This window comes from Borostomias antarcticus (genome assembly GCF_949987555.1).
Source record: "Borostomias antarcticus genome assembly, chromosome: 1".
Lineage (NCBI taxonomy): Eukaryota > Metazoa > Chordata > Actinopteri > Stomiiformes > Stomiidae > Borostomias > Borostomias antarcticus.
Window position 1 is genome coordinate 24,161,255 of NC_140234.1, and position 19,172 is coordinate 24,180,426.

General features: G+C 48.2%; 1 protein-coding gene across 1 annotated transcript in view; it reads right to left on the bottom strand.

Annotated features, from left to right (window-relative positions):
• Positions 1 to 1,119: 1,119 nt before the first annotated feature.
• pof1b (POF1B actin binding protein) overlaps positions 1,120 to 19,172 on the bottom strand; it is a gene marked incomplete at its 5' end in the record, with an annotated part of 37,672 nt that continues 19,619 nt past the window's right edge. The window contains 11 exons of the mRNA XM_084451240.1: positions 1,120 to 1,233; positions 2,395 to 2,509; positions 3,527 to 3,597; positions 4,648 to 4,776; positions 5,279 to 5,398; positions 5,666 to 5,818; positions 6,067 to 6,180; positions 6,543 to 6,635; positions 6,920 to 7,000; positions 7,355 to 7,388; positions 7,814 to 8,016. Coding sequence (XP_084307366.1) covers positions 1,213 to 1,233; positions 2,395 to 2,509; positions 3,527 to 3,597; positions 4,648 to 4,776; positions 5,279 to 5,398; positions 5,666 to 5,818; positions 6,067 to 6,180; positions 6,543 to 6,635; positions 6,920 to 7,000; positions 7,355 to 7,388; positions 7,814 to 8,016 — 1,134 coding nt within the window. The 3' untranslated portion in view covers positions 1,120 to 1,212. The remainder of the gene's footprint in view (positions 1,234 to 2,394; positions 2,510 to 3,526; positions 3,598 to 4,647; positions 4,777 to 5,278; positions 5,399 to 5,665; positions 5,819 to 6,066; positions 6,181 to 6,542; positions 6,636 to 6,919; positions 7,001 to 7,354; positions 7,389 to 7,813; positions 8,017 to 19,172) is intronic.

The following is a 19,172-nucleotide window of genomic DNA, read 5'->3' on the forward strand; positions in this document are numbered from 1 at the left end:
ATGCATGTGTTTTTGATGTAATGTTTGATGTGTGTGGACCCCCAGGAAGACCAGTGAACTGCTATGCCATTAGCTAATGGGGATCCTTTAAATAAACAAATCAAACAAATATTTTCAAGAACCAGCCCTGGGTCAATGACTGTACATAGATCAAGGTGTGTTTAATTTGTCTGGGGAGAGGACTGATCCACTGATTTCACTGCCCTGGGTGAGATAAATCAAGCTTACCCCAGTACTTCCACACTTGACCCAGATCTGGTGGACAGTGGAGACTGTCAGATCAGAGAACAGGACAGTATTATTCCATATACACAGCATGTGTATAATAGCCAATCCTTCCACCAGTTTAGAACTAATAAAACCAGATAACATCGCCCAGCCATTAATCTATCATACAGCACATGCTGCATTCACCCCAAACAGCAGATTCAAGCACACCCTCTCTTCCCCTTACCCACCCCGACCCGACGCCCAGCACATCTGCAATCCCACCAAGCATCCCATTCAAAACTGATGAACGAACACAGCAACATACCCATGCATCATACCTTATCAACTTAAACAGATAGACATGAAACCTTGAGACACACAAAAAATACATCTAGGAAGGTTTCAAAACTATAAGCTACCACAAAAAAAGCAAAAGAGCATAACAGGGCCAGCCACGTTCAAAATGGCCGCCGCAGGCCATCGTAGGCTACTCAGATGTCTCTTTAGAGAACATTCTTATATTAACACATGCATAAAAAAACCAACATTGCTTAACGTTTCTATGAACATGCGCGCTAACTATAGTAACACCCACGCACAGATTTTGGGGGTGGGGGGAGGGTTGGTCCCGAAAGCTGATAGGGCTGTGGTGACAGGAAATGACACGCAGGATGTGACACGCTGGGTAATGCTAACTGCATAGCATAAGCTGTGCCCTCCCCTCCAACACCCACCCCACCCTGCTGTGCCACACTCCTCCTAGCTGTGCCATAAAACTGTAGCTTTTTTGGTCCCAATGCCACCCAAAGCAAGGCCTTCATACAAACCCCTTTGAGCCCAATCCGGTGAAGCGTAATTTAGGGTTTTTTCAAACAACCACTGCCCAGGCAACCCTCTAGACACGGGAGAGGGGGGTGCTTGCAGGGGGAGGGGGGAGGGTGAGTGAGGGAGGGACGTCTGGGTCTTCTTGTTGTTCATTCCTGTCGGAGAGAAGCAGTGTCTTTAGGGGGTTGTAATGATTTCCTGTTTCGAGATAAACAGAACACGGATACGGAGGTTACAGCGCGGCACACTCTGACCCACCAGCTCCAGAGCAGAAAGAGGTAATCCAAGGTGAAGAGGTTAAAGGTCAACAGTAAGAACATGATAGTGTGCAGCCAGCTCTGCTCTGTTCTCTAACTGTTCCTCACCTGTCAATCTGAAGGAACACTGAGGTGCTTCTCATAACCTCCAAACACCAACACCACTGTAGCATACAGATATGATGACTGCTGCACATCCAATCAGAGCACTGGGTTTACTGGACAAACCCTAACCCACAACCCACACCAACAAAAACTGACTAACAAACTTAACTGTGCTTGACTGTACTGGACTGTGCTTGACTCTCACAAACAACCATGCCAACAACACTTCGTCCCTTGTGATCCAAATTCCACGTGTCTGAGGCGGAATGTCGTGGCGTCTGGAGAACGCTCGTTTATCAGCCGCCACGGACAGCGGCAGAATTTAACACTGCCCCTTTAAGCCACAAGACGTTTGGCTCCTCTGAACGCCATGCACGTGCCTCAGCATCCCCCTCACGGCAACCCTGGTCCAGGCATCCCGCCAAGGAGCCGCCATGTAGCCTACGCTGCCCACTGTCCTAGAAGACTACGTCTTTATGAGAAGCCCTCGGTCTGGTTTGTATCTCCTGAGCTTCACGCGCACCCATCACCCTCGCAGTAACAGCCCCTGGACCCTGCGGTCTGAAGCTAGCCAACCCTTACTGTAGTCTGGCCAGAGTCATCAGGCACCAGTCTGGACCGGCACACAGGCCTGGCTCTCCTAAGATCCACACATCTCTCTCTCTCTCCCTCTCCCTCTCCCTCTCCCTCTCCCTCTCCCTCTCCCTCTCCCTCTTCCTTCCTTCCTTCCTTCCTTCCTTCCTTCCTTCCTTCCTTCCTTCCTTCCCTCCCTTCCTCCCTCCCTCCCTCCCTCCCTCCCTCAAAACAGAATAAACACAGGCCATAAGTCCTTTTAACCTAAACCTTAAAGCTTCCTAGCTTTAGACCTTCCAAATAGATCCATACTTCTAACTAGACCATTTCAGGCCTTCCTGTCTAGTTAGTACATACCACATGTATGTACTAACTAGACAGCTTTAGAACAAGCATGGCCACCCAGAATTGCTGCAGTCTCTACCTGTTTGACTATCTCCCCTGTTTTTTCGATGACGATGGTCTTGGCGTCCTTGATGTGACAGCTGGCCTGGTATTCGTCACTTAGCAACCCCAGAATGGGGTACTGGTTCCTGTACCTGAAGCAGAGAGAGACACACACACAAACTGGTTCCTGTACCTGAAGCAGAGAGAGACACACACACAAACTGGTTCCAACACACCATAGCTTAGAGACTACAGCTGATCACTGAGACCTTGCACACACAGCCACCTTAAAACATCAGCAAAACATCAGAAAGTACAACCAAGGTTAAAATTACTTTAAATATAGTTTTGCTCCTTAAAACCCTAAAATTGACATTGTTGTCCAGGGGTTGCTGAAATTAGGGGTTTTAAGATGGCAGTGTCCTAGAAGACAAGTCTTTATGAGACTACAGTGCCCAAGGTGTCGCTGCCTATCTTTCGCCGCAGGCTGAAAACTAATTTCTTCATGAAGTACAGTACTACCCTGACCCTTCCTCTAGCACCTACTGTATTTAGCTGTTTTTTAGCACTTTTACTTTAGCACTAGGTTAAAGGACAATGCTCGTTTTTGACAACCTGGACCTTATTTACGACATATTATAAGAAGTTTGACTCACCGAGATCACTTTTGTGTAGTTCGGAGGCCTGTAGAAGAAATGTAAAATCCAGCGCGAGCCAGTATATCCATGTAATGGCGGTGATCGGGGCAACGAGAATGCAGTTTCTCAAAATCTATTTTCGGATTTTGAGAAACTGCATTCTCGTTGCCCCGATCACCGCCATTACATGGATATACTGGCTCGCGCTGGATTTTACATTTCTTCTACAGGCCTCCGAACTACACAAAAGTGATCTCGGTGAGTCAAACTTCTTATAATATGTCGTAAATAAGGTCCAGGTTGTCAAAAACGAGCATTGTCCTTTAAGCTCTTAGGGTTAGGGTTAGTTTAAAAAGGAGATGCACTTGTGAGTTCTGGTGAGTAGTAGTGCATAAAAGTGTGAGCTAAATGGCTAACTCGTCATCACTGTAAATGCTGTAAATGAGGGAAGCCTCAGTGCTTAAATAAAGGTTTGAAATGAAATGAAATAATGTAATGCAATATGTTGTTTTGAGTCTTGAGAGTGCTGACCTCTTGGTGATGGTTGTCTTGGTGACGTTCATGGAGCTGTCGCTCTTCTCCTGCTTCATCCGCCGGATGTCCTGGAGGAGGAGTCAGAGGGCGCAAGGGTCAGAGGTCAGGGGTTAGGGTAAGTCTGCTCAAAGTTGTCATAGCTCACGGTGGATCACGGTCTAAGTAGTTTTTCATGCTAATCTGGTCTACAGGATTAGTGCATGTGATTGGAATGCAGAACCTGTGGAACCGGTCCTTGGAATAAAACAGACTTGCGCATCAACGCACCTTCCTCTCCACGTAGGCCATGACAACTAAAAACATTTAATTTTATGAGCCCAAAAATGCTGTGGAAACCATTCCTCATTGGTCAGCGTCAACGGATGTTTCTCGATTCGCATATAAAGGCAATGAGGTGGCGCGTTTGGCACCGGGACTCTGCACACCTGCAGTACACAAGTCTTGCCAGCAGGTGGCGCGTCCTTGGGTTGATTAAGGAAAGGCATGCCATGATGACAGCCCCCGGGAGCAGGGAGGGAGAGCGGCTGGCGCTGGGGGGTCAGGAGGTCGGTGGCGAGGGGTGGGGGGAGTACGCTGAGGGAGGGGTGGGGGGAATGAGGGGGGGGGTATGTTGGGGGGGAGTGGGGGAGAGTGAGGGGTGGTGGCGGGGGTAGTTGGGGGTGGGTGTGGAGAGTGAGGGGTGAGGGTATGTTGGGGGGGGGGGGGGGTATATTGGGGGTGGAGAGTGAGGGGTGGTGGTATACTGCGTAACTGGGTGTCAGTTCATTTCTCAGCTCTTTAGACGGGTTTGGGTTTGTATAAAGACAAAAAAAAAAAAAAGGTAAGCTAAGCAAATTCAAACACTTTTTGGAAGGGACAGTTAACAATCAAAGCTTATTGAGGGCTGGCAGGTGTTTGCACATCTAAACAAGGTCTAAGGTGTGTGAATAGAGCCAGCTAAGGCATTAGGAGGAATTCCAACTCTAAAACCTACATACCTAACCATTGTTAGGTAAACATGTCTGAATGGGCTGAATGAAGCCAGCTTTGCTCTTGTGGTTCAGATAGGACTGCCTATGTATGTGTTTGGTCATATGACCCTCATGATACCCCGGATTGACCCCGGTTTGGCCCCTGACCTCCTCCTGGCGTCTGATGACGACATCGCGCTGCTCCAACAACGTCAGCAGCTCTGTGATGCGCAGCTTCAGGCTCTTGTCACCTGACCTCTCTGTGCTGTACTCTGTCTGGATCCGTGTGATTTGGGTCTGAGACACAGACAGACACACACACACACACGTGCTCACACACACACACACGTGCTCACACACACACACACACACACACACACACACACACACACACACACACACACACACACACACACACACACACACACACACAAACAGTGTCAGTTCTGATGCCAACTTTACCTCTTTTCCCCTACCATCTCGGCACCCCTCCAACTTTCCACCCCTCCAACCTTCCACCCCTCCAACCTTCCATCCCTCCAACCTTCCATCCCTCCAACCTTCCATCCCTCCAACCTTCCATCCCTCCAACCTTCCATCCCTCCAACTTTCCATCCCTCCAACTTTCCATCCCTCCAACCTTCCATCCCTCCAACCTTCCATCCCTCCAACCTTCCATCCCTCCAACCTTCCTTCCCTCCACCCCTCCAAACTTCCATCCCTCCACTCCACCAACCTTCCATCCCTCCACTCCTCCATCCTTCCATCCCTCCATCCTTCCCCTCTCTGGTCATCTCACCCGCAGGCTCTGCAGCTCCTTGTCCTTCTCCTCTCGCAGGCTGCTGAGCTGCTGGCTGTACTGACGGGACAGCTCCCCGGTCTTCAGCTGCAGGGTGGAGCTGCTGCACTGGCCGGCCAGCTGTGGGGACAGGGAGGACGATGGACAGGAACATTCCTGAGTGAGTTTTGTAAAGGTAAGAGTAGAACAGAGCATGGTAGAGAAGAATGGAGTAGAATAGAGTAGAGCAGAGCAGACTAGTTGAGTAGAGTAGAGCAGAGCTGATTTGAGTAGAGTAGAGCAGAGCTGATTTGAGCAGAGTAGAGCAGAGTTTAGAGCAGAGTAGAGTAGACTCCAGTAGACCAGGTCAGGTCAGAGTAGAGTACCTAATAAAGGTGAAATAAAGACCTTCTGTCTGAGCATCTCGTTCTCCTTCTCCAGGGCTCTGAAGCTGCCCTCCAGCTCCTTGATCCTGAAGTCCCGTCCAGAGTCTGTAGTCCTGCTGGTCAGCAGCTGGCTCTCCAGGCTGCGCTGGATGGTGATGCTCTCCTTCAGAGACACCTGGGGATGGGGGACAGGGTTACACACACACACGCACGCACGCACACACGCACACACACATACATACAGGCACATACAGGCACATACAGGCACATACAGGCACAGGCACACACACACAGGCACACACACGCAGGCACACACGCTCGTGCGCACACACACAGGCACACGCGCGTGCGCGCACACACACAGGCACACACACACGCGCGCACACACACACACACAAACAAACACACACTCCCCCTCCCTACCTGTAGCTGGCGGTTGTTCTCCCTCACAGCCTCTAGGAGGCGATCATACTGCTGTGCCTGATCAGCCTTGAAGCTCAGGTCTCTCTCCAGACTCTCCTTCTCACTGTCCAGGCGCTGGGGGGGGGGGGGGGGGGGGCAACCACAGTAAAATTACCATCAACAACCATGAATCACCACTGACAACCATTAACTACCTACCATAGCATGTGTACAGTAATCCACATACATACACTAGTATTCATCCATCAGCACTTCAAAGTTACTAAGACCTGTAGCATGTATCTCAACTTTTTTTGTGGATTTTATTACAGTAAGACTGTGAGGTCTTGGTGAGTTGACCGCAGGCTGAATACTCTATGTGGATCAAAGACAAGCAGGTATACTGGGAGAAACCCCTAAAATCTTAAACCCCTAAATCTACCCTGGACTACAGCACCGCTGACGCTGATTGATCACCAGGGGTCCTGAGGTCGTACCCTGAGGTCCTCCGTCATGTGGATGAGCTCCTCCCTCAGGCTGCTGAAGGTGGCGAGAAGCAGACGCATGCTCTTATCTGCCGTCAGGCGTGTCTGGAGGAACCGGGAGGGGGAGATATATGGAGGGTGTACCGGTGGGCGGAGCAGAGCAAGATTGAGGGGAAGTCGGTGATGGCGGACAGCCGTGGACAGAGAGAGTGATAGAATGAGTGATGGAGGGGGTGGGAGGGGGGGGCAAGAAAGAGATTAGGTTGGATGGATCCGCTCGGGGCACTGCCAAATAGCCAGTAAGAGCAGGCCAAACGCTAACAGGCTGTAAGTATTTATGAAAACGGGCAGTAAGAACTTGTGAAAGAGCCAGTAAGAGCCGGCCTCACCTGCAGCAGGTAGCGGATCTGCTGTTTGGTCAGCTCCGACGCCCCTCTGGGAATCAGAGACTCCACCTCATCCTTTTCCACCTGCGCGTGCACACACACACACACACACACACACACACACACACACACACACACACACACACACACACACACACACACACACACACACACACACACACACACACACACACACACACACACACACACACACACACACACACACACAAAAACATGTTCTTTTCTCACAAGTTTAGAATCCAGAGTAAGAAGCACAACTAACTAACTATAATCGGGTGTCAAGCACAAAAATGTCTACAGTCTCCACCTACAGTCTGACGGCTGGATAACTCGAGCGTTACTCTACACCCTGCGGGGTGAGCATGAATTTGTCATGGCAGACAGACACTCCCCCCCCTCTATCCTTCTCTTCCTCACCTTGTAGTCGTTGCTAGGGTCCAGAAGGTGTTTTCTGTCACAGAGAGAGAAAAGTAAACAGTCAAGAACATGACAGGGCATGACACCTGTGTGTGTGTGTGTGTGTGTGTGTGTGTGTGTGTGTGTGTGTGTGTGTGTGTGTGTGAGAGAGAGTGCTACTATTCCCACGCCAAGTCAAATAGGCCTGGTCCATAAATGATTAAGAGCAGGGGGGGGGGGGGGGGCCTTGGGGAGGTGTTTGCTCAGTGAATCACAGAGCTGTCTCAAGAGAGGGGAGAGGCTGGCCCAGGGGAGTCTAACGCATTGTGACTGAACACACACACACACACACACACACACACACAGACAGAGACAGACAGCTCTGACACAAACTGACGGATTACTGGAAACACACACACACACATTAATTCCTTCATTTGGTTCAATGATTGGCGGTGCTCATGGAGCAGTGGGCCGTACCGTCCTCTGATCTTGGCCACGTGTTGGGAGATGCAGGTGTGGATGTCGCAGTTCTTCCTGTACACTTCAGCCAGCAGCTCCCCGAAGAAGCGCGTGTCCATCTTCACCACCGACGGCGCCGCCTCACTCCTCACGTCCACCTGGAAGACCTTCTCTATCACCCTCTCCACCACCTTCTCCTTCACCACCTCCTCCTCCTCCTCCTCCTCCTCCTGCGAAGACAGGGAGAGGGAGAAAGAGAAAGACAGGGAGGAGAAGGAGGAAGACGCATCATTAGTCAACTCTGGCGTCATGACAGCAGTGTGAGGAGTTTTTTCTGTCACAAGCTCCATAGCTATTCTCAGCACAAGAACATATACATGCCTTAGGTGGTCATAATAATAATAATAAACTTTATTTTATATAGCACCTTTCATGGGACCTCGCTTTACAAACATATCAGGAAATCAACAATCGACAAAGAAAGCACAGATAACAAATCAGACAGAACAGTAAAAGGGACAATAAACAATAAACTAATGGAGACTGGGTGTGTGTTGAGTGGAATTAAAAATTGAAGGCAACATTAAACAGGTGAGTTTTTAGGGTGGATTTGAGTCCAGAGAGGTGGCATAGGGTCATGGTCAAGTGTCTGGAGGACATCAAGTGCACATCCATAAGAAGCTCACTGCCCACTGATGTAGAAGTTCATAGTTGGAGAGAACTCCAGCCGTTGGACTGAAACTATGTATAGATACAGGTTGCCGGCTATAAAGGTGAGAGAAACTGAACACCATGTTGTCTGATCAGGGAACGTTGACTGCTAAAGCGTTTCTCTGTGGCTGACCTAGAATTCCGTGTGGTTTGACTAAATAAATATTGAATCTGATCTACAATTCAGTTCCCGGCAAAAAACATTCCGCTTCTTTCAATACCATCAAACAATCATCTTATATCACAGTGCCTCGTAATGATGTCTGAGGTACCATCCGTCAGCGTTGCCAGGGGCACACTAACATTACGGCTTTACGCTGTAGGCCTCCTACAGACGCCTATAAAACAAGCATCCGTGCTGTTTCGGAGAGGCGGAGTCTTCCGTTTGGAGCCCGCCCACGGTTCTAGAACCCTGCCGCAGAGTTCTGCGATTCCGGCCAGACAGCTAGGAGCCGCACTAGAGGGGGGAGCTGATGACGACGGCTGGGTTTTCTACCCAGCCGAACAGCCCCAGCCTTTCCCATGTGACCCATACCTACGCGGACATGGCGGTGCGTGTGCAAGCAGGTTCCCACCAGCACGTCGACAGGCTTACGTAACGCTAATGCGGAGCCGAGCTAAGCTGAGCTCGGATTGGTGTTCACACAGAAACCACCTTTAGCCTGCAAACACAACCGTCACTCAATCCCTCTGCCTGTGGGGCGCGGCTGGGGCGCGGCGGGGGCTTGGCCAGTTTGAAGGAATTTAACACGTAATGTGATCGTGATCAGGGCAGTGTCTTTGTTGTTGTTGTTGTCTAATCAGCAAACCCCATGCTCGCCAGGTCCACTTCCTGCTTCTCTACCCCCCTCTCTCTCTACCTCCCTCCCCTTCTCTTCTGTAAAATGGACACTCCTGTTTAACTGAAGGAGAGAGAGAGAGAAGAACAGAGTGAGGGAATGAGGAAGAGAGAAAGAGGAGGGAGGGAGGGAGGGAGGGAAGGAGGGAGGGAGGGAGGGAAGGAGACTGTCTTTGATGAGGTCACCTGCAAGGCTAAGCAAGCACCACACCCTGGGACACCCACCCTGTCATTATGGCTGAACGCCGGTCAGCAGACTCTGTTCTTTATCTCCAGACTCTGAGTTCTCCCTCCTCTCCCTCTCTCCCTCCTCTCCCTCTCTCCCTCTTTCCCTCCTCTCCCTCCTCTCCCTCTCTCCCTCTTTCCCTGCTCTCCCTCCTCTCCCTCCTCTCCCTCCTCTCCCTCTCTCCCGGCTGTGCTGTCCTAGGTTATGCTGCGTTCCATTCGTCTGGGAAGTGGGGAGGTGGAGAACGACGTCACCCACGAGGTAGTCTCGCATAGCCAGACCTATCTCCACACTTCGTTTATGCTGTGCCAGCGCCGGAGACAGGTCTGGCTGGACATATAACCATTCTGCAATAGGGGGGGGGGAAACGCAGTATTTCTTTAAACCAATCACAGTCGTCTTGGGCGGAGCCAGCCCCGGACGCAGCGTCGGTGCTCTTGCTAAATAGTCTGGATCGAATCTGATTGGTGCCGAGAGAATCTCTCGGCCTGAATCAGATTAATTTGCTTCGCCAGACTCGCCACTGATTGGGCAGCGTGACAATGAATGACAAGGTGTATTGCCAAAACCTACATCCGTTGAGCCAGACTACCCACAAGGTAACCGCGTTAGACGCCCACAACAGCTCGGAACAAAGATGTCAAACCAGTAGATAACAACGCACTGTACTGATTGTATATACTGAGTGTACGACTGATTTAACGGAAATGCTAATAAAACGGTATTACTTAAGTTTCACTTAGTCACACAGGGAGCTGCCATCTTGTTCACGACTCCCCCATCACCACCACTACTAAGAGAGATACTTTAAGGATGAGCTCTGTGATTGGCTGGGAGGCTGTGCCCAGTAATGGCCTCCTGCCTGCCAGTATCTGTTGTCTGTGCATCGCCAGTCTCTGTCCTACTGCTCTGGGGTGGACTGCTGGAGAGGGAGGGACGGAGGGGGTGAGAGAGAGAGAGAGAGAAAGAGAGAGAGAGAGAGAGAGAGAGAGAGAGAGAGAGAGAGAGAGAGAGAGAGAGGAATGACATGGAAAGGAAGAGGGATCGTGAAAGAGTGTCAAGTTGTCTCCGATTGTGAAGATGTCCCAGGTTGATTACACCCTTTTACTTTCTGTTCCGATATGATCTGGGTTTCACACCGCGCTCACATGACTAGAGAGAGTGTGACAGACAAAAATAGAGAGAGAGAGAGAGAGATGGGGAGGGAGAGAGAGAGAGAGAGAGAGAGAGGGAGAGAGAGAGAGAGAGAAAGAGGCCCTGTGTGATCTGCTACTGTATATCCTGTCCAACCACAGCAGCAGCAGCCATAGTAGTAGGAGCGGTGGAGCCACTTAGCCAGATTCCTCACAGACCTCCGAGCCAATCAGGATTCAGGATTAACGTCATACTGGTGTTGTGGAAAGAGCATCTACCGTACGTACATGACACAGCTTGAAAACCACACACACAAACACATACGCAAAGGTGTATGCAACTCACAAAGCTGGCAACCAGCTGGATCTCATCTTCACTAGACACTGTTCAACCCCTAACCTCCTCTCTATGGATGTGGATGGCGACACACCACCTCAACCTCAACCTGGACAAGACTGAGCTGCTGTTCCTCCCGGGGAAGGGCTGCCCACACCGCCACCGGCCACATCACCATTGACGATACAGATGATGACGACAACTCGGACTGCGAGGAATCTGGGTGTGACCCTGGAAGACCAACTGTCATTCTTGGCGCATATCACATCCGTTACATGCTCTTGCAGATTCCTGCTCTACCACATCAGGAGGATTCGCCCTTTCCTCACTGACGAAACGGTGCAGGTGCTCATCCAGGCCCTGGTCATCTCCCGCCTGGAGTACTGCAACTCCCTCCTTGCTGGGGCCCCGGCGTCAGCCATTAAACCTCTGGAGCTTGTCCAGTAATCTGCTGCTCACCTGGTGTGCAACCACAACTTCCCTTCCCTCCTACCTCCAGGCCATGGTCAAGCCCTACACCCCCTCCCGACCACCTCTCTCTGCTACCTCGGGGCGACTGGTTGCCCCGTCACTCCGAGGCCCCTGCGGTCGATCGACACAGTCACGGCTCTTCTCTGTCCTGGCCCCGCAGTGGGGGAATGAACTGCCCACTGATGTCAGGACAGCAGAGTCGCTGCCCATATTTCGCCACAGGCTCAAAACTCACCTCTTCAAGAAGTACCACCCATACCCTTCTCCTTTTACACAGCTATTGTGTTTACATTTTGCTATTCTTGCACTTTGCCTTCAGCACTAGATTATGCTCTTAGTCACTTCTTTAGAAAGGAGATGCCTTTGTGAGTTCTGGTGTGTAGTAGTACACTGACTTCCTACGTTAAATGTAATTATTCTAAGTCACTTTAGATAAGTGTCTGCTAAATGACTAATGTAATGTATGAATGTTGTCATGCTCGTCTAGCTCACATTCCCTCTCAAGATGGGAGGGAAGCCTCCATTACACCTTGAAATTTCACTAAAGTAGTCAGTCAGTCAGTCAGATACGGATGATGTGTTCATCACAGTAGAGATAAGAGACGTTCCAGTGCTGAGGGTGTGTTCACCTCCAGGAGGGTGTGTCCAGTGTGTCCGCCTTGGGAACATTCCCCTCATGCCTGCGGTGAAAGGGAAGGTGGGAACAGGTTTGGGACGATCTAGACTTGGACCGGTTTAGCGGCCAAATCGGTCCGAGGGCAGACTGACATTGTGCTTTGTAAACACAGACTGCAGGTCTCTCCGCCTTCATGGGCCGGCCATGTCTGCGACACCTTCAAGTGTCAGACTGACCTCATCGACATCAAACCTTACCTGTTAACATACTCCCGTTCACCTGTACATCACAAGGTCATGAGGGTCTTCTGGTGCTGGGTCATGAACTGTCATGCAGCATGTGACTTGCAATACATTTGTTTAGCCTGCCGTGTCCTGTATTTTGTAATAGCCGGTGGCCATAACCTAGGGAGCGGGGCAGGATGTCATGTTTTAAATACAAACAACATCCCGGTATGCTTGCTGAGGTCTGAACATTCACACCCTGACCAGAGTGGAGAGGAGGAGAGCCAGCAGCACAGAGCTGTGAAGCAGAGAGGAATGTGTCCTCACATCACCACAGCTCTGACCCTACTAACACAGTACGTAAAACTGACGGGACACATTGGTGTAATTGTGGTAATTTTGCGACGTCACCAGCAGCGGACCTAGCTGACACCTAGCTGACACTTGCCTTTTCAGTCGCAAAATAACCAAAATAGCCGTCCTCAAGTACACTGTAAGGGAACGTAGCCGCCACTGCTGCTTAAATCCGTAACTACGATGTAATTAAATAACGTGACAATGTGGTTGGATCACAGTCCCAATCTGACTTTATTGGAAATGTGTCACAGTGGGTCAGAACATTTGTAAATTACTTAGGTTTTAAAATAAATTTAGAAGTCATACAGTTACAGAATTGTAATAATGAGGAGAAATCCTGCATGTCTGTTTTGTGTGTAATTTCTCATTTACAGTTAATATTAACACTAAAGATTTGCAGTCTAGGCCTAATAAAAAGAATGATAAAAAATATGCCTATGAATAAAGTCCTAATTTTGCAACCTAAATGTGAGCAATGAACGCTGAGCATTGAACGTAGAATGCAAGGCATTGGGCTACTTTACAATTGAAGAACTAGACAAACAAGTTACACACTCTGTGCCAGTAGGTGGCGGTATGCACATTAAAGTTGTTTGCGATCCGCCACTAAACCCAGCGAAGGAGAAGAAGAACGAGAACGGTAAACTTCCGCCGTTTGAAACAGAGACCAACACGCTTTGTCTCCGCGACAACACAGATCATGTAAGTATCTCAATTTCAATGTATACATAGATAGCTATGTATTTTGGTATCGTCCCAGATAAAACACCAACGTTATGTGCAAGCTACCCTATTGTAATGATTATCTATATGGAGATGCTCTCTTTTTCCAATGTTAGCTAACTAGCTAGCCAGCTAACGTGATTAGCCTTTTTCTGTACATGGCTAGCTAAGTAGCCTACGTAAAATTACTCTCGCAATTATTGTTAAAACGTTCGCTTTTGTGTAATTGTAGCTTAAATTATAATGTTGGCTTGGAAACGTGAGAATATTTCAGTTGTGTACACTATAACTTTTATGAAGTGTTGTTGTGGGCCATTGTTTCCTAATAACAGGCTCGCGCGAGCTCCTGCACGTTCGTACTGTTTCATCGCTTGGAATAAAATGGGATAATTAGCTTACTCATTGATTTCGCATTAACCCACGACACCGTTAGTATGTGTTTGTTTTTAGGCATTCATTTTTCCGATTTTAACGTTAACAGCATACTAGAAGCCCCAACAACGGAGCTAGGCTAGCTAGCAGGATTTGTTATAGCAGCCATCTTGGCTTTTGGCACGTGGTCCTGTGGAGTGTTCATGTCAGCCAACGAGAGGGTCACCCACCCACTCTCTCTCTCTCTCCCTCTCTCCCCTCCCATGCTCTCAGTTGCCAACCTCCCAGTTCTTGTTTGAACTGAGCAAGAAGCAGGTGAGCGGGGCAGGAAGAGGCGCTAAGACGGGGACAGGCGTGGCCAGGGGCAGTCCTGGGACAGCACCACAGGCTCTGTGAGTCTTGTTCAGTTGAATGCCCTCATGAGTATTAACAGAAGAGCACCATATACATATGCACACATACACTCTAACATGTCGCTCTCTCCTCAGCTCAGCCCAATGGTCTCTGATGGTTCTGTCTGGCCAGCCCTTAGGTGGAGAAACACCTGATCATCAATATAGGCAGGCACACGTAAGTACAAATGCACATACGTTTCCATAGACGGGATAAACAAATGGGGATATTGATATTGAGTTAATGTTAGCGGTAGACATGTGAGATTCATAAGACGCATCACTGACGCCAGTGACGCCACAATATCAGGGAAATTGAGCAATTGCTTCCCTGTAGTGCAAACTTGCAAGATTCGCTCAGTTATTAACCCTTCTTGCCTTTTTTGTTGTTGGTTTTCTCTCTCCTCCTTCCTCTCTGTGCAGTTCTCCTGTGTGCTGAGCCGCTATCCCATGTATTGCCACTGCTGACAGGGTAGAGCTCAGCCCCATGCAGAAGTGAGTGATGAGGAGAGGTAAGATCATTTTCCCGTTTTTTTTCCCTCCAGTTTTAGGAACCGTCTCAAGAATGTGTTCCCCACTTTTATGCCTTTAAATCAGGGTTGGAGTATTCCAGGTGTGTGGCCATGGCCATGAACACCAGTAGAGGAGGGAACCAAGTGTCTCATTCTCTCTCCACAGTTGTGTGGTTGTAACCCCCCACTAGCTACATATTCATTCAATCTTTATTTAACCTCGTGAATCAATTGAGAGTAAGCTCTCATTTACAATGACGTATAATCACTCTATATTTGAACTTGTACTACAGGTGAGATAATCCTTTTTAATGGTCTCTCTCATTGCTGTGCAAGACTTGGGTGTTCTCCTGCTCTGAGTGCCCATTCTCCTATACCTCCCAGATCTACCTCCACAAGCACATCAAGAGGAGCCATGACAACCTCTGTCTCTGCTGAGGAACACACAGAGCATTATGAAGTAGCCAGTGCCTTGGCGAAGGTGTTTGAGCAGCAGTCATCAATGGATTAACTCCCAAGACACAAGGAAGAGACAGCGCAACACACGCTATGACTCCAGTGACGAAGGTAATATAATAAAGTGCATTCAACAGTCCCAAAAGAGTACTACTTGAGTTGACTAATCTGAGCTAATTTACCTCTACTATATGTTCCAGTGCCCAGGCAGCCGGTCTGTAGAACTCAGACCAGACCAGCTATGCCAGGTGCCAGAGCCGGAAGGCCGCCTGCTCTGCCAGTTATCAATGCAGGTATCCATGCATGTTTGTGTTGGTGAAATGTCTATGCATATTTGCACACTTACAGTTAACTCAGGACTGTCTGAAGACTCATGTACTCAGTTCACTAATTCGCTCATCTCACATCTCACTACTCGGCAGTAGATGTTCATCGCCCGGGTCCTTTGAGCCAAGGCGCTGTGAGCCCAGGCCCTTCAGCCCTTCAGACGTCCAGGCACGAGCAGCATGCATCAGCGTTTAGCACCTGCTCACACGAGTCTGTTTCCTGCTCATCCCTTTATCCTCTGGTTTTCAGGTAGTTCTCTGATGCCATCGCCTGTGAGACCAACAGCTCCAGCAGGGTTGCCATCAAGCTCTGCAGATGCTGGTATGCTGAATTTTGTGAACTACTTCATGCTGCATGTAGGGATATACTTTGAGCTGAATATCCATTATGGGACCGTACAATTACTTATAGCCACATCTGTGTTTAATATCCAGACTTCCAGAGGATGATGTGTCAGCAGTTCTCCAGCGTCATGCAGAGTCTGAGGGAGATGGCACAGACAATGATGAGGCTGGAGCAGAGACTGTCCGGCGAGTCTGCAGACAGCTATCGGGGAGCAGTACTGGATGACCTGCACCCTGCTAAAACGGAGGAGGAGCTGCTGGTCTTGGAGGAGCAGCTGAAGGACAAGGATCATCAAAGGAAGATGGTGAGTAACTTCAAGGCAGAACTTTGTTCCTTATTTTTGCAGAGAAGTGTTAAGGAAATGTAAAAGTAAATGATTGTCTTTATGTTTTGCAGACACGATATCTGAGTTCCATTGGCGGCAAAGATCTGCCAGATGTGGTCCGGCGGGTGCTGTCAGCCATTGCCATACACAGTGTGGTGTGTCTACAGCGTCCATGGGAAGAGGGGGAAGAAGCCTCTGAAGAATATGACCCTCTACAATGTCATATTACGTAAGGGATTGTTCATATTTTCGCAAAATAATACATTGTCCTTGCTTCATGCCATGTGCATTGAAACCATTCCCTTTTTGGTTAAAAGGTGCAGTTATGGCCTGTAAGCCAAGCACCACTGTGACGGAGGTGTCTGCCCAGCTGCAGGAGATGCTGAAACATGCCCCTGCTCGATGCAAAAAGGTATGTGATGTCAGGCAGTTAATTTTCTCGTATCCAGTGACATGGCACGCTTCCAATGAACGTATGCGACTTGCTTTTACAGCCATTTCATTATGTCCTTAGGCATCTGCTCCAGCCCAGCTGACCTCCCCAGCCCAGCCCCTGACCGCAGCTCCAGCCCTGACCACAGTGGAGTATTCAGATGAGGATGACCTCTTCTGCCCAGACCCTCGATTCAGATGTGGGTGACCCCCAGCCCGTCTCCCTAAACCTGCCTTTCCAGCCTGCCAGGATGGATGCCTTTTTTGTAAATAGTTTTTGTAAATTTTAACCTTTTTTTTGTGGGATACAACGGTCTGTTCCCGGTCTGCCTGCCACAGAATGCGCACTGTTTCATTTTTGTTTTTAGAACTTTTGCAATTGTCAGATAATGGGTTGCTAGCCAGAGCTTGTACATGCTTTTTTTTGCTTTTCTGGCTATGCGTAATGTGACAGACCGTAAACCTCATCCTTGTAAATATGTATACTTTTAATTTGTAATGTACTTTGTGTAATAAAATGTTCTAAACTGTTCAGTCTTATATTGGTTTGTATCATAATGCTTGCTGCTATATCCCCATATAGCATTAATTCGTTTTTGTACTGGTAAATGCTAAATATAGCCAGTGGTACTGCAAATGCTAAATATAGCCAGTGGTCAGGGTTTAGTAAGTAAGTGACCATATTTGCACCGTGCGAAAAAGACGTGCAGACCAAGTCATATAAAAACCTGTAAATCTAGTGTCAGCTAAGTGAAATTATTACGGAAGTTCCTGCCCACGTTTTTTGCACGCGGCCGCACCGTATTTGCACCGTGCGAAAAAGACGTGCAGACCAAGTCATATAAATACCTGTTAATCTAGTGTCAGCCAAGTGAGTTTATAACGGAGGTTCCTGCCCACGTGATCACGTGCGTTCTTTGCACGCGGCCGCAACTTCGGAATGACGTGTCGTTCTTACGTAGCGTCTACTAAACGGCAGATCTCGCGTTTCCGTAAATGGCCGCGTAATTTCCGCACGCGGCGCAGACGAATCGTCACCTATAGCGGCCGTATGTAGAACGTTTGCGCAACCTGCGTGTGTTAGTAGGGGACACACAAAACATGGCATGGGGGGGAGAATATGCGCCTCATTCACCTATATTTTCCGATATTTTCCTTATGTTCTTAAGAAAGGTCCTAACTTAGAAAAGTCTACGTCTGATTGACGACATGGTCTTACACTGCAGATTTGTTTGCACCTATGTTCTTACCGTAAATTAGCGTGTGGCAGTTACAAATACAAATAAAGTTTGATTTGTCCCTAATTAGTATAGTTAATTAGCATAGTTAAGCACCCCATCCATCCGAAAAAAGGGCATGAAATTGCAGGGCCATGTGCACATGTAACCGAGCCGAGTTGGTTAAACTCGCTCCTCGATATGAATACCGCCTGCACGCTAGCTTTTTCAATTCCCAGGAACTGAAAAGAAAAGTTCCGATGTCACGCTGCGGAAAGCACCGGACTCCACCCGTCATAGTTAGTAGCATTAGTGATGGATATAAAATAACAGATACTGTAAAAAGACGCATCTATTACTCGCTTAGTGAACACTGTATCCGGAGAAGGGCACATACTGTATCATGAAGTAATAAAAATGGTTTGATGCCAAATCTGAGGCAAAGAAAATAATTAAAGTTATCTGAGCTGGACCAGGCGCATCAGGGCCATTACTGGAAAGACAGCGCTCTCGCTTTATCAAATAATGAAAACAATTATTAAAATATATTAAAATGATACAAATATTATTGTATTTCAACCATATAATATTGATTATATGATTTTGCACAAACATGTTAGCACTCGTGTGCGAACAACAACTGCTCTTGAGTGTTCATAGGGTCTATTCTTACCTACGAACAAATCCCAAATAAGAACACTTGTGAATGTCAGAATCTTCGTGAAAACTGCATAAGTGGGGTTAAGAACAAAAAGCTTCGTAAGAACAGTTGGTGAATGACGCCCAATGTTATTACACAGATGAGTGAGGGACAGAGAGAAAAAGAGAGAGAGGTCATGTTATTATAGAGCTGAGAGAGAGACCATGTTATTATAGAGCTGAGAGAGAGAGGGGGGGAGAGAGAGAGGCCATGTTATTATAGTTGAGAGAGAGAGAGGGAGAGAGAGAGACCCATGTTATTATAGAGCTAAGAAAGAGAGATTTGATTAAAAACAACAACTTTATTAACAATTCATACTAAGTACACAAACTCATTCAGATACTGTATACACCAAATAGACAAAAAGACAAATAACAACAATAACAAAAACAATACACCCTCAAAAAGTAACCAGCAGTAACCCCTCCCGCACAGAGCATAACACTCCCCCAACCCCCCATACATTCATAAAACTCCCGAAGTCATTTGTCATCTTGTAAAATTCAAATTCAACTCAAGTGAGCAGTGATCAAACCTTTACACATACACACTGGATCAACTGACCCCCCACCCGCAATGGAGTTCCTCCTAGTCTCCCATATAGACAACTTAGCTGTGCCAAAAATCATATAAACCAGAACATGAACCCCTTTTTTCTTCACT